This window comes from Bombyx mori, chromosome 24, assembly GCF_030269925.1.
Source record: "Bombyx mori chromosome 24, ASM3026992v2".
Taxonomy (NCBI): Eukaryota; Metazoa; Arthropoda; class Insecta; order Lepidoptera; family Bombycidae; genus Bombyx; species Bombyx mori.
In genome coordinates this window covers 4646095-4668047 of record NC_085130.1, presented here as the reverse complement: position 1 = coordinate 4668047, position 21953 = coordinate 4646095, and the positions used below count along the sequence as shown (strand labels likewise).

The window sequence follows — 21953 nt, the reverse complement described above, 5'->3', positions numbered from 1 at the left end:
CGAGTAAGGTGTAAAGTAAGACAAATAGAAAAAGTCTAGATGCTAGAGTGGTAACAACTGGATAGCGGGATCTTAAACTATTTCTCGAAAACGAGTATCCATGTAACGTATGTAACAAAATATAGAGATATACAGTTACAAGCATTGACGTAGAGGGAGGGAGAGAGGGGGAGTGATAGAGAGAGAGAGAGAGAGAGAGAGAGAAACTATCCGAATCGGACGGTCTGTAGTCTAAACTAACCCTCTTTTGTATCCACTATGTGTCTAACTTCTGCCACAAACAGCCGGAAATATTTTTTTTTTTTTATGATTGAAAGATTACTGGTGGCCCGGAGGCCTTTCCAGTTTCACCAGGACACGTGGGCGAGCAAAGGCTCAGCCAGAAGGGGTGGGATTTGCTAACAGCTACCCGAGCGCCTCCGAAGGAGACCTAACAGCTCAAGAGTAGCTGCTTCGCGAATGAATCTACTACCGGATCGGAATCGCGACCCGCTGAGAAGATCCGGCGAGAAACTCAGCGAGCTGATTCATGGGTTAGGTTGCACGGCGAACTCTTTGTCGAGTTCGACGAGTACGGTTACCGGGGTCCCTAAGCCTGCTCCTAGTGTTAGAGCTGAAGGCGTCTAATGCAAAGGTTATTGGATCTGATGGATCCGTAAGGACGTGTCTAGGGCGTCGACGGTGACTGGCTCCTGCGTGATCAGGATTCGGGGAGTAGTCAGCGGCGGCTACGATAAGGCGATTACCATGACGCATAGCCTTATCGAAGTACCGTTCCGACACTGACTTCATGTATTTCTGGATAGATTCGAGGCCCAGGTCGTCGTGTAGGTCAACGTTCCTCACGAACCACGGAGCTCCGACGGCTAACCTGCAAAAGCGGGATTGTAAAGATTGGAGGGTGTCTATGTGTGTGCGGGCCGCGTGAGCGAACACCACACTCGCGTAAGTCATGACGGGCCTAATGCAAGTTTTGTAAAGTGTCACCTTGTTCCGAAGGGACATTTTACTCCGCTTACAGATCATGGGGTAGAGTCTACCGAGAATAAACGCGGCACGGTCACGGACTGATTTTATATGCGGGCGGAATGTCATCGATGCATCCAGGGTAACGCCCAGGTACTTGACCTTCCTGGCCCAGGGTATGGGTTGTCTAAAGAGAGTAATCGGGGGTGTGAGATTCCTCCTCCTAATCCGGGAGGAAATCCGTGTGGAGCTTCCCCTCTGAAATAGCACCGCAGTACTTTTCGCTGGGTTGATGTCTATGCGCCATTTTCGGAACCACTGTCCTAGGGCTAGGGCTGCGCTCTGAAGCTTCTTCGCGATTAGGGACTTGTTTCTACTGGAATAGTAAACAGTCGTGTCGTCGGCGAATAAAGCTAAATGGGTCGGCGGCGACCGGGGAATATCGTTAACGAATAAGCTAAATAGGAGGGGTGAGAGGACAGAGCCTTGCGGGACTCCAGCTGTGAGAGATCGTGGGGAGGAGCGGGTTCCCTCGACTCGATATCGAAAAGAGCGGTTCGACAAGAAGTCCCGTATGATGAGCACGAGACTATCCGGCACGCCCATGTTGAATAGTTTGAAAATCAAACCGTTGTGCCAGACTTTGTCGAACGCTTTTGCGACGTCGAAGAAGAGAGCTCCCGTGTATAACGGTTTTGGTCGATTAAGCCCCACAAGAATGTGCTCCGTGAGGCGGTGCACCTGTTGAACGCATGAGTGATTTGTACGGAATCCGAATTGTTCATCGATGAGAATGCCCTTGGATGAGACGAAGTCTCTGAGGCGTTTGTAGAGCAGACGCTCATACAGTTTGCCTAGAGACATGAGGAGGCTAATCGGGCGGTAGCTCGTCGGATGATTTTTTGGTTTACCGGGTTTATGTATGCCGATAACGTCTGCTTCTTTCCACACCGCGGGAAAGATACAGTTCGCCATAGCGGCATTGAAAATAGATGCCAACATCACGATGAGTTGGACGGGTAGAAGTTTAATAACGCGGTTGGATATACCGTCAGAACCGGGAGCCTTGCGAGGACGTAGGTCTTTGATCAAGTCTTTAACTTCCATCGGGGTGACGGGTGGTAACGCATCCGAGGGTGGCAAGGAGACTCTGCGTTCTACCTCACTGTCTACTAATTCTACATGAACAGGGTCCACGGATTAAGTGCTGGGCGTGCACTGGGTTTGCAATGTATCGGCCAGCAGCTCTGCTTTTTCGTCATCATCGAACGCCGCGAGTCGGCCTGAGGGGCCTACGAGGGGGGGCATAGTTACTACCGTATCCGATTTGAGAGTACGAGCTAAGCGGTAGTAAGACCTTTGGGAGGGCGCGAGTCCTTCTAAGAAATCAGACCATCTGGCATCTCGGACTTCGGCGATGCGAGACTTTACGTCGCGTTGTAAGGCACGCATTCGAATACGATTTTCCGCGGTAGGATACCTGTCGTAGGCGCGTATCGAGGCGTTCTTAGCTCTAAGGAGCTCCCTAATATCGTCGGGCAACCCGAGGCGGTAAAGGAAGTCCTCCGCTACAACTTGTTTCGATGACCTATCTAATGTCGAGGTGATGTGTGACGTTAAGATGTCTATGGCTTCAGCGGTATCCTGAGGAGACGGGGTAGAGTCCGAGCTAAACGGGAGCGATGGTGGATCAGATTCAGCCAGGCTAATGCCCAGTGTGTGCCAATCCACCACAGTCCTCGCGACAGGAACGGAATCGGGAGCGCGACCGAGCTTCATAACGACGGGACGGTGGTCTGAATCTAACTCTGAAACGACTTCGATCGAGTGTAAGCGCAGAGTTACGTTTTTTAATAACGCTATGTCGAGTATATCCGGGCGATGTGCGATATTTAGCGGGTAGTGAGTCGGGGTTAACGGAGCGACGATATCGAAGGCGAGATCATCGACTAACGCGTCAAGCCGCCTGCCATTCGGGGTTGTGGTGTGTGAGTTCCACCTGATGTGTTTACAATTTAGGTCGCCCGCCAGAATGACAGAGCTCCCCATGCCGAGCAGCGCCTCGATATCACTGCTTAGAACAATCTTATCCGGTGGAAGATAAACGGACGCGATAACGATCGGCGCGTGTCCCGTCAGTGAGATTCGGCACACTGATGCTTCGATATTAGCGAGCGCGGGAGGATCGAGCGGGACGCAATGCAGGGCTCTTCTATAGTAAATGACGGTACCACCACCACGAGCAGAGAGCCTGTCGTTCCTGACCATGTTATAGTTCGCGATTTTAGGGTCACGGCGCGCGGGCTTAAGTAGGGTCTCCTGCACTAAAAATATATCAATTTGATGGTCACGCAAAAAGTCAGAAACCTGATCACGTTGATTTGCGAGACCGTAAGCGTTAAAAAATCCTATCGTTACGGATAGGGGCTTTACTCTACTTATATACGCCATTGATTACCGGCGGAGTGAGGGGAGGACGTACGTATTTAATGACGCGTATACGTCGGCGTATTCTTGCACAACGGCGATAAAGTGTTGTGCAGTGGAGGCAGCGCGAATGGCGTCGCCCAAAGCGTTAACGCGCTCAAAGTTGATCGACTGAAAGAAGTCGATCGCTAAAGCGAGATTGTCGGACGCGGTCGGAGGGCAAGTCGCGGGAGAGGGACGAGTCGCGGGGGCGGGACGAATCGCGGAGGAGGGAGTTGTAGCCGTGTTCGTGTACGGCAGCGGTTTTGCCCAGGCCGAGACACTGGGCACCGCCGCCGGAACGAACGCTGGCTTAGCCTGCGACGCAGAGGGTGCCGAGGCTTTGATGTCTGGGCCGGAAGCTCGGAGGCGGTTTTGGCGGGCGACGCGGCGATTTATTTTCGGGGCTCGGGGGCATCCGCGGTAATTTGCGGGGTGACCCTGTGTTTGACACAGGACGCAGCTAGGCGGTTCCGTCGCGGTTTTTTGGTCGCGAGCGCAGAGGGCCGTGGCGTGATCGCCCAAACACTTAACACATCGGGGGCGCGCGTGACAGTTACGGGAAGAGTGCCCGTACAGTTGACAGTTATGGCACTGGCTAGGAGTGCCTTTTTTATGGGGGGCTTCGACGGCGATACCGGAGAGCCTACAGACGGCCTGTGTGTTGAAGATTTTCTTACCCTCGGGGGTAGGCTGGAGGGTGACTAGAACCATATTATATGGCTCCCTACCGCGACCGGTGTGCATACGGTGCACAGAATTCACTGGAAAGCCCTGTTCTAACAGATCGGCCTTGACGAGCTCTACATCTAACTCTTTAGGGATTCCGCGTATTACAACGCGGAGTTCGCGCTCCTCCTGGAGGATATACGTATGGAAACTTATACGTTCCTTACGGAGGTAAGAAGAGAGGGCCCTATGGTCGTCGGGTGTTTGAACCTTAATTTGAATGCCGTTCGCGAGGTTACAGGCATTCGTGAAATTTATATTTTTGGCCTTAAGGGCCAGGCAAACTCGATCCCAAGCTGCCTTCTCCTGAAGGATAACCGGGGGAGGGGTCTGGGTTTTAGCCGGAAATATACTTTTAACAACCAAACATACTAGAAGTAGTTATATTATTACTAGTATAATAATGTTGAGATTAAAGTTATATCAATTCGTGGTCTCTACAAAAAATAATCAAAAACACGCCAATCAAATTCTATTGAAAAAGTCAATAAAGAATAGTACTATTTACGTAACTGTGTCCAAATTTGCATTTTATCATGATTTAACGCCACCGCTCTTTCCGATCGATGGAGATGTGTAACGTCTAATCGACTGTTGATGCGTTTAGTGATTTTTTAATTACACCCAATTTTGCCAAGCTTTCGTAAGATTAACACGGTAATTTACTATTGTATTGTGAAGATAGCGATTGGAAACGCAATTTTTATTACTTTACTAGCTGACCCGGCAGACTTTGTAGTGCCTCAATCGATAAATAAAAGACCTAAACTTTTGTATAAAATAAACTTAAAACAAACAAAAAGAATCCGTCCGACGGGGGTCACATCAAAGGAAAAACTAAATTGTTATTTTCATTTAATTCCCAGCATCTTCATATTTATCTACCTTTTAAACATTCTCTGGAATTCCACAAATAATTCGAGACCAAAATTAGCCAAATCGGTCCAGCCGTTCTCGAGTTTTAGCGAGACTAACGAACAACAATTCATTTTTATATATATAGACTATATTTATTTATTACTGTGGGACGACTGACGTCAACGTCAAGGTTGCAAATCATAGGTCACAAGTCATAAGTTTAAGGTAGCAGATACAAAAGGAAGATCTTCCACGGAGTGAATGTTTTCATTGATATGAAATTTAACCGACATTTTGAAAACACTACAAAAGTGTATGTATCTTCAAAGCCCTATACTATATTACTTTAAATATGTCTAGGTACATTCTTGTTCTGTCTTCATTTGTAAAATCAATTGATCATGTTAATCAGTATTTTTTTTCTTCTAACTACTTCCCACCAATAATTTACTTTAGCGCAACTTCCGTAATTTCTCGAGCCATATCACTCTCTCTTCTCCAATAGCAACTCTATACACAATAATATGATATTTTTTAGGGATATCTCTTATGCCTTCCACTAGAATTCTACGTGTTCTTCTGCAAAAAATCATGCTTAAGTCTAAGTTGACATAAATGGCCGAGAAAATATGGCTCAAAATTCACTATATTATTACATTACATTATGTACTATAGATACAGTATAATATATATGATGGCAGGTAGTATGGGCCTTAATTTATCGAGCACGTCCATATTTAATCATGGAAATAGTTCTCGGTATGCATAATTCGGGAGCATTTACAACGATATAACAAACAATCAAATTAAAATCAACACGCATCAATTGGATGGGAACAGATTATTATTGGGATTGAGCGAGGTCGGAACAATGTTAGCAACGCGTTCATACCTTCATTCAGAAAGTGAGGTTAAATAACCAAGTGTCTTCCTCATGGGTATAAGAGTTCAAATTCAACTGACATTGACATATCACATAGTATTGCCAAACTCCATTTTCGATATTGCCCACGTCGATAGGGGCTTGACGTTCCACAAAATAATAATAGCATATTATAGTCCATAGACTTATAGACAGTCTATAGTCATTTTCAAAACTTTACAAAATTTGTAGCAGGGGTGGAAATGCTTATATCCGTTTTAAGCTATTTTACTATTATTTCTCTTACAAATCATTTTATTAATGCACCTTTTTTTATTGCTTACTTTGGTGGACGATCTCAAGGCCCACCTGGTGTTGTTACTGGAGCCCATAGACATCTACAACGTAAATGCGCCACCCACCTTGAGATATAAGTTCTAAGGTCTCAGTATAGTTACAACGGCTGCCCCACCCTTCAAACCGAAACACATTACTGCTTCACGGCAGAAATAGGCAGGGTGGTGGTACTTAGTCCGCACGGGTGGACTCACAAGAGGTCCTACCACCAGTAACAAGAGGTTCTACCACACATTGTTTGTATATTATGATTATATGGTATGCTTTATATTAATTTTAATCTATCGACATACATGTTTCAAAAGGTCACAGTACAATAATTTGGATAAACAAGAGAATCATTTTGGTTATTTTGATTTATTAGGTTAATTCAACGATATTATTCTTGAAAAAGAATTATCCATAGCTTTAGTACGCTTTTCAAATTATTTACAGCCCAAAATAACTGCGCAACTAACTAAAAACGAGACGACGACACGAATTCTCGACTTCACGGAAATAGAAAAGCCATTCTCAATATTTATTGTCAGACTATATTTCGTTTGAGAATTATATTACAACTGGGTGAAAATGTAACAACATACAATAATTCTGAACAGTATTTTCTTGTCTTTTGTGGCATTCTCAAAACATAATCATGGGTATAAAACTTTAACATGCTTGGTACATATCGGCATTAATTTTGTTTCACAGGCACAAAAGGATTAGAATAGACAATAAATTTTATTCACGAATCTATTAATTAGCACACTATTATTAGATTGAAATGTAACTACCTAATTATCTATTTAATGGAAACATTCATCGTAATTTTCAACCAGGAACAAGATTGTGTAATTGAAATCGAATTTGTATTTATTTATTCTATATATTTTGTACACACAGCTGTTAGAAAAAAACACGAAAATAAGGATACAGCGTACAAGGGCACTACTTATTTCATGTTGAAATCTCTTCCAGTAGGCCGCAGAAGGAAAGAAGAATTAGGAACACAAACCTAGGATTATAAATTATATTATATTTATTTTATTTTATTAGTTATTAATTTGTATAAGTTTTACATAACTTCTCCCAGTAAGATGTGGTAAAGCCACACTGGAATATCTCACTATTCTACCTACATCTAGCGCAAAGCTGCTTTAAATATTAAAGGAATTACTGACAGTTGTTATTAACAGTAACAATTGTAATTTTTCGTCGTCTCTGCTTCGGAGACAATCTGGTTACACCACCGTTGCCAAAATATGGGGGTTTCCATTTTAAAGACTCACTTTTCTTATTGCCCTTGTAGGCAGACGAGCATAGGGCCCACCCGATGGTGAGTGGTTACCGTCGCCCATGGACATCAGCAATGCCAGGGCAGAGCAAAGACGCTGCCTATCGCAAAAAAAATTCTTCACTTTTCTAAATTTTATCATTCGGTACCTCAACTTCTCACTTCTTCCATTGATCGTATTTTTTAAGCTTCAGTTGCCAGTGGAATTAAAAGTGAAGCAAAAATAAAACAGCGTACACTAATTGGAGCCTTCAAAAACTGTTAGCAAAAAAGTCTCTAGCATCGACTTAATGAGCGTGAATCGTTTTAAAAACAAAACAAAACTACAAACGCGCAACTTTTCGAATAACCGCCTTGTGCAAATGTTATTAACTTGTTCAGCTGATCTTTTGAAATCGACTTCTTCTTAATGACCTTAAATTTAGAAATATTATAATTTTGAAGAGTTTTTTTAATTTTTTTATTGCCTTTGTAGGCAGACGAGCATACGGCCCACCTGATGGTAAGTGGTCACCGTCGCTCATGGACGTCAGCAATGCCAGGGGCAGAGCCAAGCCGCTGCCTACCATAAAGAACTCTCCGCAAGCCTCGTTTGAAGAAGGACATGTCATAGCGCTCGGAAAACACCGTGGAGGGGAGTTCATTCCAAAGCCGGATGGTACGTGGCAAAAAAGATCTTTGGAAATGCACTGTCGATGAACGCAGCAAAAACGTTTGTTTGTTTGAACGCGCTAATCTCAGGAACTACTGGTCCGATTAGAAAAATTCTTTCAGTGTTAGATAGCCCATTTATTGAGGAAGGCTATATATAGGCTATATAATATCACGGTAAAACCAATACAAGTGGAGCACCAATAAAGAATGTTTCAAAATAGGGATTTAAATAGCTCCTTTACATTCTATAATTCAAAAATATTTTCACTTTTTACGTAAATGAAGTGGGAAGTAAAATTTAGCGTTATGCCAAAGTAACTATTCCACGCGGATGGAGTCGCGGGCAAAAGCTAGTTTAGGAATAAACATAGATGAGCGCTTAAAATGCGATTCTAATGTAAGATAACTTTTTTGTATAATTAATTCAATTAGCACTAACAATTGTTTGCACAACCGTGTTTATTTATGTAACTGTTAATTGTATTTTTTTTGTAATGAAATACGTACTCAACAAAATGTTCACGATTGACTTTCACGGTTAAGGAATAACATTGTGTAATAAAAATCAAACCCGCAAAATTTTAATCTGCGTAATTACTGGTGGTAGGACCTCTTGTGAGTCCGCACGGGTAGGTACCACCACCCTGCCTATTTCTGCCCTGAAGCAGTAATGCGTTTCGGTTTGAAGTGTGGGGCAGCCTCTGTAACTTTACTTAAGACCTTAGAACTTATATCTCAAGGTGCGTGGCGCATTTATGTTGTAGATGTCTATAGGCTCCAGTAACCACCTAAAGATGATGCTAGTGATTGCTATATAGGTACTACATACCATTGTACCACAGTTTATACATGTCCTCAGTTACACTCTTTTTAGAGTTAAGGTACATAAAATGATCTTAATATTAATAAAATATTTGTATGTCATTTCAAACACGGAGCCCAATGATGTGCGTATTACGATCGGGCAATTAAGGACAATTTTACGTAATAAAATAGAAAAAAAAAGGCATCAATTTTCTCCAAACTCAATATAAAATGGCAAAGATTAATGAGCTCAATTACTACTACTTAGTCATTCTGGCTAATTTATCTGAGATCTTTTTATACAATGGAGCTCCGTACACTGTACAGGTCTTATTATATTTGACATTAAATATTACTGTTAAGGGGAAGACCTACATTGATTTGATTTCGTCGAAGTTGATTTGAGCATGCTTAAACCGTATTACCCAGAAACGCTACGAAAGAAAAACATACAAAAGACTACTTCTTAGAATTTCAGGTATTTTTCACGTCTTTTTGTGGGTTAAAGTAAAAAAGAAATTCAAAATGTGGAAATTATTATAATATAATGAATAACCCAGCAATTGAGTTTCATAAGATACCTACGCGAAATTAAAAGTATGCTGTAAGTATGATTGATACTTCAAGGCGTAAATAGTAAGATCTAAAAAGAATTATAGTTAAAATGTTATGCTTTAAGCTAATTCTAATGAACACAGGCTCGATAAGCTTATCATAAACTATGCTAGGGTTCCTCTACTGTGATTTAAGATTATGGGATACTTTTAATTTGACGACATTATAATGCCAGCGTCCAATAATTCAACCAAAAGAGCATAGGAGTCCTCCATATTATTTTTAAGACCGCTTAGATTGGGCTAGTATTCGACACACATATGTTTAGTAAAATTTGTATTCTTTAATTACTTACATGTATACTATATGTATGTTATACATGTAAGGTAAGCCTAATACTTGCATACATCATTTCAATACACCAATATATGGGGTTATTAAATCCACCTCACAGCTTAACTTCAGTTGTGTACAGTACAACAAGAAAGGAATGAAACGAATGGACATGTACCATAACATATTTTTCGACATGGGCACGAAAACCCCAAAAATAATTTTAAAATGAAAAACGTCTCCTTAATAATAATTTGTCCTACCTTGATCCAGCCTTGGCTTTCAATTAACCATTAATATTAAGTGTTTCCAGTTTCGTAGAAATTCCCATTAATATTCCATAAACTAGTATTTAACGGGGAAGGAATCAAATTAGCTTTTGTTGCTTTCGAAGAAGAATTTATACATTGATTAGATTGATTGAAAAGAATTAATTGCTTGATCAATTACTTGAGATCTGTTGGATACAGGCCTGCACCTTTTAGACTTTTGAAATCTAGAGGAAGATGTCTGCGCTCTACAGCTTCTTCTTACTTCTTCAGCGTTACGTTTGCTGCTGAAGCTACCTTAAGCTACATAGTTCCGTAATTCTTTGACTTTTCCTTCTCTTCTTTTCACACAGATTCTTGCTCAAATCTAAAACATAAGATTATGGTCTCAATTGAATTACCGTTATACTATCCCAATCGACAAACCAGGTTTTATGGCATATTATGAGACTGAACTGGTTAGTGATTTCTGTCCATTACCGTCATAAAACAGTCATACATTCTGATATCCTCCATAACAACCATTATGCAAATTAAATCAGAGGGTAACTTCGCTTCTAAAGGACATAAGTTAGCCGCGGTGTCTTCGTACTTCGTAATCTCCAGCATTAATAAATCAACTGTTCCAATATTAAATTCTTAGGTAACCGAATGAGCAGTAATCGTACTCATTGTACACGAGTCGAAGTCGTGCTCCCGTCCTTGAGTGAGAGGTCAGATATGGCGGGCCAGTGCTGGGCGTTCTCGCTGATTGCCGGGTACCGAACCTCGAATTTGGTTCAGCTTCCGTTTCGGACGAGGCTGCAATAGTATGGATGGAAACTTAATATTGTTTTTTATCACTTATAAATTGTATGTAGCAAAGAACATTTTGGCATCAAAGAATCGTATTCATGTCTGCGGCTCGTGAATGATAAAGTCTTTTCTTGACATATATGGGAATCTCAGGCTTACGGCGGCTACCAAAATTCATAGATCTGAGGTTCAATGTTCATTAGAGTACGTAGACACCACTCCATGTATTACATTATCCATCTTGATAGACTTTTCCAGGTTAAAGTCTCAAAAAAATAACGAAATGGACGAGCTCCACAGTCACCTGGTGCTAAATGGTTACTGGAGCCCATACACATCTACAACGTAAATGCGCCATCCACCTTGAGATATAAGCTCTAAAGTCTCAGGTGTAGTTACAACAGCTACCCCACCCTTCACTTCACGATTTTCCTTACCACTGTATTGTTAGCGCGCAATGTATTACAAATAAAAACGTACAGACACGCAGGGTTAACGGCCTTGAAGGAATGCGGGATTTTTTGCTCTACCTCTTCGCTGGTAGCCTAAGAGGCTATTCCAGTAACCCCCGATGGAAACGCGGCATATGTCTGTTGCTAGCTCAAGAAATTCGAACTCATCAATCTATTTATAGTTGGTTTCTAAATAGATGGCATTTTCCGCCAGTTCGCGGAAACACTCCGGTTTGAGCCCCGTGAGCTCACCTACACGTCAGGGTGAAGCTGATAAAGCCTCTCAAGGCTATCAGCACAGGTAGAAAAAACAAAATTTTATAAATGTTGGAGTAATGGTAATAATAATGACAATAAATAATAATGTTAATTTCAAATGCGCAGCGAAGCGGGCGAGCACGCTTAGTCTTAAATAATTCCTCAAGAATCCTTCTCCACATTATGACAGCGTTAACAACTAGTTACCTGGTCAGATGTAAAAAAAATATATATAAATATAACTGCCGGCTTAAATGAAAGGCCGCTGCGATCGGCTACTGTCGTATTATATTCATTACGTGTTTTTTTCAACGTTCGCTGTGCCGTGTCCCGAATAATCAAGCTTCATTAAAGGAAAAATTAATTACGACTAACACGTGATCGGACGTGTTTTGGATCAAGCCGAGAAGAATCTTATATAGCACTGATATTATTGATAAGTAGTTCGATGGTGATTCGTGAAGGCGTAACTGTAAGGATAAGGTAAAGGGGAATGCCCACTCTCCATAGTGTGCTGGGCCCAAGATGAACATCAAATCTATATATATAAAAATGAATTGCTGTTCGTTAGTCTCGCTAAAACTCGAGAGCGGCTGGATCGATTTGGCTAATTTTTGATCTTGAATTATTCGTGGAAGTCCAGTGAAGGTTTAAAAGGTGAGAAAATATAAAAAAGCTCGTAATTATATAAAAAGAAACAATTTTGTTTTTCCTTTGATGTCTTTTATTTATCGATTGAGGCACTACGAAGTCTGCCGGGTCAGTTAGTATTACTATAAAAATGGACTGTTTCAAATTCTTAAATGTATTGGATATCTAAAAATATATATTGAAATTGATGCCACTATTATAAAAATAAAATAAAAAATCGTTTTGAGGTTAATTTTCCATATAAATAAGTGTCGAATTGTGACATACTTCAAGAACTTTTCTTTTCTTAATGTTTAATTTATTAATTGTGATAAGATGTGATGTTCCTAATGTATTTTTATCCAATTCTAGTTATTAGGGTATAAAAAAACACCCGGTCGTGGACGAGCTTGCAGCGCGCACTCTGCGTGCTGTGGGTCTCGTCTGCGGGGGAGTTGCTGGACTTCGACCGGGCGCGTCCGTAGGTGGCGGATCACGGGCCTCTGGGCAATAGTCACAGGGGCATCGCTCCTTCTCTCTCGTTGTGTTACGGCGGGAGAGATTGAGCGACGCGGACCAAAACCAGCATCGGGGGTTACACGCTCTCCTCCCCCTTCACTTGCTGAAGGGTGGTTCTCCTGGAGATGCGAGGGCCTCCACTTTTTCCCTCTTTTCCTTGTTGTTTTATTGTTTTGTTCACACTGTCCTTTGGTTATTTTTATTTATTTATTAATTTAATTTAAGTTTCAATCTGTCTCTTTCTCTTCTTTTGTTTCCGTTCATTGTTTTATTTTACACGCTTTTCTATTCTTCTTCTCCTGTGGTTTTATTTTGATTTTATTTGGTTTTATTTTTATCTTCTTTCCTTTTATACCCAATTCTAAGCTCTGACACCCGGCGAGAGAATGAATGGCTGGTGGGCGACCAGTCGCTAGGGTGTCCCAGGGAACCGAACCCTGGGTTAAAAAATATATAAAAAAGAAATAAATGTAATGGCTAGTTTTAAAAAGATACTACCCCAGGAGGGTACCTCCCGCTCCGCGGGGGGAGAATCCCTCCGTGCGGCCGACTCGTCGGACGCACGCTGCCCCACGTACTCTGGGGGGGGCAAAAACTGCCTAGACGTCAGGTCCGGGAAGGACGGAGTTCAGAGGAAGATGTCCGAGAAGGACCTTGAAGTAAGCTCCTTTAGAGCCAATGTCGTGTCAGACGATGACATGGCCACAGTCGGTTCGGCCCAACCGTCGACCCGCTCGTCGCCGACACGACGACAGCGGAAAAGGGTCCTTAATATAAGCTCAGACGGGTTGAGCAGCAGCTCCGGTTCGGAGACTCAGGGCCCGTCAGTTGCGAAGCCCAGAGCCGTGACGCCATCAAAGCGTGGAAGGGGACGCCCTCCGACCACGAGGCAGTGCGTTGGCATGGCTGCTGCCAGGAAGGCGTGCCTTAGGGCCCAAAGAGAGGAGAGGGAGTTCACAGAGAGCGCGCGCACCACGCGCCAGAAGAAGAGAGCGGCTGAGGGATCTGTCCCTAAGCCTGATGCCGAGCGTAGGCTCCATCAGAGTGCTGAGGTGGCTCTGACGGTGGCCGCCAAATCTAGTAGCCCGAAGGGCACGTATGTGCGTGCATTGAAGGAGTTGGCGGCCACCGTCAAGGAGGCCACGGAGGACCTTGTGGGCCGCACCGCAACTGAAGAGGCTGAAAGACTGCGTGCGATCAACGCCAAGCAGGAGCAGGAGATCCTACAGCTTCGCAAGGAGCTTGATGAAATTAGGAGGGAGCTGGCTACGGTCTCGCAGGTGCTAGGAAATGCACCAGCCGCAGCCCCGGCCCCAAACACCGAAGAAGAAGAGGAGGAGTTGCGCCTCCAGCGCATTATGCGAGCTGTCGGCACGATGCTCGACGCTCGCTTTGCGGGGCTGGAGGGACGGCTTCTACCGGAGCCGCGAATGCGACCACCGCTAGCGGCGGACAGGCGGAAGAGCCGCGAAAAATCACCGGACCCTCCTATGGTCGTAGACGCTACACTGAATTCGGCACCATTATTGAAACCAGTGCCACCTACAACATCGGCGAAAAAGAGGATACGAGGCCCCAGAAGAAAAGCCACTGCGCAAGTGGCTCCACCTGGAACGCCCACCCTCCTCCCGGCTCCAGCTTCCTTGATCGAGAGCTGGTCAACGGTCACCCGTAGGGGCACTCGGCCGAGGGAGGGAGCAGTGAGGACGGTTCCAGTGGTAGCACCCGCTGAAGCGGGAAAGAAAAACCCGTCCTCTGCAAAGAGGAAAGAGAAGAAGCTGCGTCCTCCGCGCTCTCAAGCAGTTGTGCTCAAGCTGCAGCCGGAGGCTGTAGAAAGAGGACTCACATACCGCAGCGTACTCGCCGAAGCGAGAGCCAAGGTGGACCCCGGGGCACTCGGAATCCCCATCCAGCGCATCCGGTCTGCAGTGACTGGGGCCAAGGTGTTGGTAGTGGAAGGTGCTGATCAGAGCGCCAAGGCTGATCTCCTGGCCCAAAAGCTTCGTGAGGTTCTGTCCGCGGAGGGGGTCATCGTGACCCGGCCAGTGACGACTGCAGCCATCCGCATCAGCGGGCTGGATGACTCCTTGACGCCGGAGGAAGTAGCCGCTGAGCTCGCCCGGATTGGCGAATGCACTCTTGAAGCGGTGAAGATCGGAGAGATCAAGTCTGGCCCAAGTGGGATGGGTCAGGTGTTCGTTCGGTTGCCCGTCGCTGCCGCGACGAAGGTCCTCGCCGTACCGAAATTGAGGGTCGGTTGGAGCGTGCTCCGCGCTCATCTGCTAGAGGCTAAGAAGCTACAGTGCTTCCGATGCCATGAGCTAGGGCACGTGAGCGCTCGATGTCCGTCGTCGGTCGACCGCAGCCGTGATTGTTACCGGTGCGGCCAGACCGGCCACGTAGCGTCCGGCTGCTCTCTGGCGCCACACTGTGTTGTATGTGCCTCTGTCGGCAGACCGGCGGATCACGTCTCCGGGAGCAAGGCTTGTGCCAAGTCCCCGAGACCGAGACCTAGAAGAGGAGCTTCCGCTGCGCTTGAGAATGCGCGGAGGCAGCCCGGTACGGCTATGGAGACATCGAATGACGCCCTGTTATGACAGGTGTCCTTCGATTCCTGCAGGGGAATCTCAATCACTCTGCCAGAGCTCAGGACCTTTTGTTCCAGAGCATGGCAGAGGGGTTGACCCATCTTGCGGTGGTCGCCGAGCCGTATCGGGTTCCTTCGAGCCCCGATTGGGCAGCCGATTTGGAGGGCCGAGTGGCTATCATCCGACGTTGTTGTGTAGGTGCTCCGCCCAGGTTCGACGTTGTCGAGAGAGGTTGCGGCTTTGTTGCTGTCCTCTGGGCCGAGGTATTCATATTGGGAGTGTACTTCTCCCCAAACAGGACGCTCGCCGAGTTTGAGGTTTTTCTCAACGAGCTCAGCCGCGTCGTTGGGAGGTCGCACTCCCAACGGATACTCGTTCTCGGGGACCTCAACGCCAAGTCATTGGCTTGGGGATCCTCGAGGACGTGCCCCAGAGGTAGGGCGGTGGAGGAGTGGCTGGTCGGAAGCGGTCTTCTCGTCCTCAATCGTGGCGCAGAACTCACGTGCGTGCGACGTTTGGGCGGGTCCGTGGTTGACGTTACATTTGCCACGCCCGACGTGGCGAATCGCGTACGCGGTTGGGCCGTGATGGTCGGCGAGGAGACGCTCTCCGACCACCGCTACATTCGTTTCGGTGTCGCAGTGCCTCTGGCGGAGTCTATCCAGGGCTCTTCCTTGCTCTGCGGTGGCGGCGCGGGGGGTCCTCGTTGGGCCCAGAAGCGCCTCAACGTCGAGAGGTTGTGTGAGGCGGCTGTAGTCCAGGCATGGCGTCTTGACTCGCTTGGTGAGCCAGCAGACGTGTGCGAGGGGGTGGAGCATCTGCGCGAGGCGATGTCGCGGGTGTGCGACGCCGCTATGCCTCGCATTAGAGCTCTCGCTCCTAAACGCAGAGTCCACTGGTGGACTGAGGAGATCGCTAGCCAGCGCCGGTTGTGCGACGTCAGCCGTCGCGCATACCAACGGTATCGACGTCGAAGAACGCACCGGGACCCCGATGAGGAGGACCGACTGTACGAGGTGTACAGGATGGCCATAAGGGCCCTGCGCGTGGCTATCGGGGAGGCGAAGGAGGCTGCTTGGAACGACCTACTAGCTTCGCTCGACTGTGATCCGTGGGGGCGGCCCTACAGGCTGGCGCGCAATGTGCTCCGCCCTTGGGCCCCCCCCGCAAACAGCACCCTGCCGCCGGAGACATTGCAGCGGGTAGTCGGGGGTCTGTTTCCGGATTTTACCGGGACGGCCTTCGTCCCCCCTGTGATGACGACGATGCGGGTTGCTGATGGCGGGGAGCCTGCGGACGTTTCGCAGGCGGAGTTTGAATCGGCTGTGCAGAGGATGCGGGCGAAGCGCACGGCTCCCGGTCCCGATGGGATCTCGTCCCGAGCATGGGCGCTCGCCTTGACGGGCGATGGTTTGGGGCCTGCCCTCCGAAGGCTGTTCAGCCGGTGCCTCCGTGAGGGCAGGTTCCCAGAGCCATGGAGGACTGGTCGGCTCGTCCTTATTCCTAAGGAGGGTCGGCCACGTGACAAACCGAACGGGTACCGCCCAATCGTCGTGCTGGACGAGGCCGGTAAGCTCTTCGAGCGCGTCATCGCTAATCGCCTTGTCCAGCACCTGGAAAACGTTGGGCCTGATTTGGCTCCTAACCAATACGGTTTCCGGAGGGGTCGCTCGACCGTGGACGCGGTCTTGCGTGTCCGCCATCTCTCCGATTGTGCGTGCTCCGAGGGGGGCGTGTTGTTGGCTGTGTCGATTGACATCGCCAACGCCTTCAACACGATCCCCTGGAGCACGATCGTGGAATCACTTCGGTTTCACCGCATCCCCAATAGTCTCCGCACCCTGATAGAGGACTACCTCTCAGGGCGGAGCGTGATTTTCCCCGAGAGAAGAGGATGGGGACGAAAAACGGTGTCGTGTGGGGTCCCACAGGGGTCGGTATTGGGACCACTCCTGTGGGACATCGGTTTCGACTGGGTCCTCCGCGGTGCTGGCCTGCGTGGCGTCGACGTGGTGTGCTATGCCGACGACACGTTGGTGACGGCTCGCGGAGCTGACTACAGGACCGCAGCGATCCTTGCAACGGCGGCGGTCTCCACCGTCGTTAGCCGCATTCGGAGACTAGGTCTTGAGGTGGCCCTCCACAAGTCTGAGGCCGTATGCTTTCACCCGGTTCGGAGAGGACCCCCTCCGGGCGCGACGCTCATAGTCGGTGGAGTATCGATCGCTGTCCAGCCGAAGCTCAAATATTTGGGCATCGTGCTGGACAGTCGATGGCGCTTCGACCACCATTTTGGTGAGTTGATTCCGAGGCTACTGGGCATGGCAGGTGCGTTAGTCCGTCTTCTGCCCAACGTTGGTGGTTGCAGCGTCGGTGTCCGACGCCTGTACCTGGGGTTCGTGCGCAGTATGGCCTTGTATGGCGCTCCCGTGTGGTCGCCCACACTCTCCGCACGCAATGCGGCGCTGCTACTCCGAGCTCAGCGGGCGCTCGCGGTGAGGGTCATCAGGGGGTACCGTACGATCTCCCGAGAGGTCGCCTGCGCCCTCGCTGGTTCCCTTCCTTGGGATCTCGAGGCCGAGGTATTGGCTACGGTATACCGGCGCAGGACACAGTCCCTGGGTCGGGGACGGACACCCGGCCTGTCGGCTGTCAGTCGGTGGAGGCGTGCTGCGCGTCATCTGGCGTACGCTAAATGGAGGGAGCGGTTGCTGGAGGAACTTCATCAAACCTCAGCCACCCGCCGGCGCACTCTCGAGGCCATGGTGCCCGTGCTGGAGACATGGTCAGATCGGCGACACGGCGTGCTCTCCTTCCGCCTTACGCAGGTCCTCTCGGGGCATGGCTGCTTCGGGAGGTACCTGTGGAGGGTTTGCAGGAGAGAGCCACATCCGGGTTGTCACCAGTGCGGGCATCCGGATGATGACGCTCAGCACGCACTCGAAGCGTGCCCGCGTTGGGAGCACCCGCGGCGAGATCTCATCGCGGTGCTGGGGAGGGACCTCTCCTTGCGGGCTGTCATTGCCCGCATGCTAGAGGACGAGAGTTCGTGGGAGGCCATGGCCAGATTTTGCGACCTGGTCATGGCGTTCCGCGAGGCTGAGGAGCGCGAAAGGGAGTGGAATCCCTCTTCGGCTCCTCAGCGAAGAAGGCGGGGTGGGCGACGCGGGCACGATGCTCCCGTTAATCTCCCGTAGGGACTGTTGGGTACTGGGTGCGGGGGCGCCCGGTGCTCTGCTGTCGGTTCCGTGGTGAGGCGGCGCAAGGTGGCTCCTATGCGCCACTCACGGTGTCTCCTGAGACGACGTCCTACGGGATCTTCCCGGGGATTGGATCCCGTCCTATTGTCAGGATGGGTACCGGCGACGGCGAGCCTGCGGCGCGCATTGTGCGGTACCGTAGGTTTCGTGGAGTCGGAGTGGTGGAGCTCGATGGGGTTTAGTCGGTAGTCGGTTTTGCGGGGCGGGTCCTGCGTGGTAGACGCCGCGCAGCGCCTCGCGCGCCTTTCTCAAGGCGTAGTCTCCCGGTAGGAATTGGAAGAAGAGGAGGACTTTGGTCTTCCTCTTCTCCCTCTTCTTCTCTGGAGGCGCCGGAGTCCGACATAACCCGGTCTATTACCCCTCTCGACCGGGTATCCGTAAATGGATTCCCCAGCGTTAAAAAAAAAAAAAAAAAAAAAGGGTATAAAAAAACACACATGCTTCTTTAAATATCAGTACTATTTTACAATGTCCAGTTCTAGTAGTTTTTGGGGTCTTTTTTGGCAAGCTAGCTCACGGCCTACTAGTGTTAAATGTTCATCGGAGCCATCACGAACTACAAAATTAAAATTCTAGTATAAAACAAGAACCGATCTCAAACAAATGTAAATTCGAAATAAGAATCAATGGTAACTCTTCGATTACGGACACTTATATAACCTGTGAGAAAAATAGGGATTTTTGTGAATTCCCTAAAAAAAAAGCCATTCACAAAAAGCTCCGAGCTCGCAAAGTTGGCCGAACTAAATAATTATTGCTTAGCAATCTCGTCACGTACGTTTCGGGATTCGGTTTCGAGATCCGGGACACCCACGTGTGAATAACAGTTGAATAACAATGAAAATTTATGCACGTGTTTTCTTTAGCGACGCGGTTTTTTTTAATTGAAGGATTACTGGTGGCCCAGAGGCCTTTCCAGTTTCACCAGGGCAGGTAGGCAAGCAAAGGCTCAGCCAAGAGGGGTGGGATTTGCTAACAGCTGCCCGAGCGCCTTCGAAGGAGATCTAACAACTCAAGAGCAGCTGCTTCGCCAATGAATTTACTACCGGACCGAAATCGCGACCCGCTGAGAAGATCAGGCGAGAAATTCAGCGAGCTGAATCATGGGTTACGCGACGCGGTCTAGCGATGACTCTGTAGCAGGGTCGGAGCTCAATTCCCGGCCGGGGTCAGTATCTTTTTATTTATTGTTTAGGTAAATGGACTCCTCGCTCACCTAGTGTTAACTGACCACCGAAGCCGATAAATATTAATTAAGTTTTTACAGTAGTACGGCTGCCCCACATGTGGAGTCACAAGAGGTCCTACTACCAGTAATTACGCAAATTATAATTTTGCGGGTTTCACTTTTATTACAGGTTTGTTGTACTCACTGTCTACAACCCCCGATAACGACTTAGCACCAGTTAGATCGTGATGAATTCTAAATAAAGATTACATTCGTGCATACATTCACAAGGTTCATAAATAATACAGCAAAGTACGAAGATAAAATTTGATTCGAGATTCGCAAAGAATTTATTTTCACAAGATCCGCTGGAAATCTTCATGTCATCAAAAATTACATAATTTTCATTTTTCATCCTGAAAAAAAAAAAACCTTATATTTGAATCAAGCAATGACAACATAGAACCTTTGGTAGAACGCTCTCAGAGCTATTCAAGGAAATATCAACCTTATCCCGTCTATTGACATATTGTTCTCCTCTGAGAAATATCTCAGATATGCAACCTTTTGTTTTTGACATTCAGAAGTAAGCTTTTATTTTACTTCGGTGACATTTTTTTTCATCTCCAAAGAAACAAGTCCATGAAATTAAAACAGGCATGAGGATATGAAAGGTCTTATTGCGTGTCTGAATAGCGTTTTATTAGCCGACTTCAATAAAAGGAGGAGGTTCTCAATACGATTGTTCTTTTTTTTTTCGTGTGGTACTTCAGAACTTTTATCTAGGTTATTCGATTTTTTTATTTAAAAGCTGGTGCTTTTCATTTGCTACCATTTAAATTCTATCAAGATCTGACCAGTAGCTTTGTGAGATATCTATATATTAATAGGTGAAGCAAAAACTTTGTATCCCTTTTTACGAAAATTGCGCGGACGGAGGAGTATGAAATTTTTCACACTTATAGAGAATATAGAGAAGAAGTGCACAATGCCAATATTTTTTTAAATAATGCATAAAAGATGCATTAAATCAATAAAGAAAACATTACACACACTACATACCATGTATTTGACGCACACACGCACGCATACTATTTCAATAAATAAACAAAAGTTTGACAATTCAAACTTTTGTTCTTGACGTCTGTCGTCAAATTGAGATTAAATATTGTTTGTCTTTGTTAATATTTTTAGTCTTGGCGAAATTTGTAATTATAGAAGTATAAAATACAATCATAATAGTGTACAAACTTACAATTCCAATTAATTATAGTCGAATTTCGACTACTGCGGGACCTCTAGTCCTTATTAATGTACATATTATTATATTTAACTGACTTCGATTACATTACCATATACTCACATTCTATCTTATTGAAGTCGTTGAAATTTTGCATTATTCGGGAGTCGATTTGTAATTTACCCATTCAGAATATATTTTTATGGAATCTTCTATTCTATTTACGGCCATTTAGTGTAGTGGTAAGTGACATGGTCAGTAGACAAGGAGGTCGCGGGTTCGAATCCCGCCAAGGGAAGGTATTTGTATCATAAATATAAAATGTCTTTTCCAGTGTTATGGACGTATATTAAATATATGTATGTGTATAATAAAAATTTTACATTTATTTCCGTTATCTGGTACCTGTAACACAAGTTCTTTACGAATTTGACACGGGACTAGTTAACGTGGCGTGATTGTTAGTAAATATTTTTTTATTTATGATTATTATTTTTTCTATAGGACGCACAGACAAACTCACGCCTATAGCCTCTCTACATGAATCCTTGTGCCCACTTTGAGACATGAGGTTGAAGTTTCAAGAGCAGTTCTGCCGCGAAGCCGTCGTGCATTACAGTTTGAAGAAGGAAAGTCTCTATAGCCAATTAAACTTTATAAACACATATGTACGTATCTATTAAAGGTAGGCAGCGGCTTGGCTCTGGCCCTAGCATTGCTACTCAGCATCAGGTGGGCCGTATGTCCGTCAGCGTACACGGGCAATAGTAAAAAATCTAGTACCACAAAGAATCTTGTCCTTAGAAGAATACAGTCATAGCTATTTCCGACTACACGTAATAAAACCTTTATAATCCAACTTCACCTGTTGAGCCCTCGGCTGGGAGAATTCACGTCAACTATTCATATTTCAA

At 46.4% G+C, this 21953-nt stretch overlaps 1 protein-coding gene across 1 annotated transcript in view; it reads left to right on the top strand.

Moving 5' to 3' along the window:
- The first annotated feature begins 13421 nt into the window (after nucleotides 1-13421).
- LOC134201222 (uncharacterized) overlaps nucleotides 13422-21953 on the top strand; it is an 81916-nt gene continuing 73384 nt past the window's right edge. The window contains exons 1-3 of the mRNA XM_062675576.1: nucleotides 13422-15342; nucleotides 15570-17084; nucleotides 17700-17866. Of these exons, the coding sequence (XP_062531560.1) occupies nucleotides 13422-15342; nucleotides 15570-17084; nucleotides 17700-17866 (3603 nt within the window). The remainder of the gene's footprint in view (nucleotides 15343-15569; nucleotides 17085-17699; nucleotides 17867-21953) is intronic.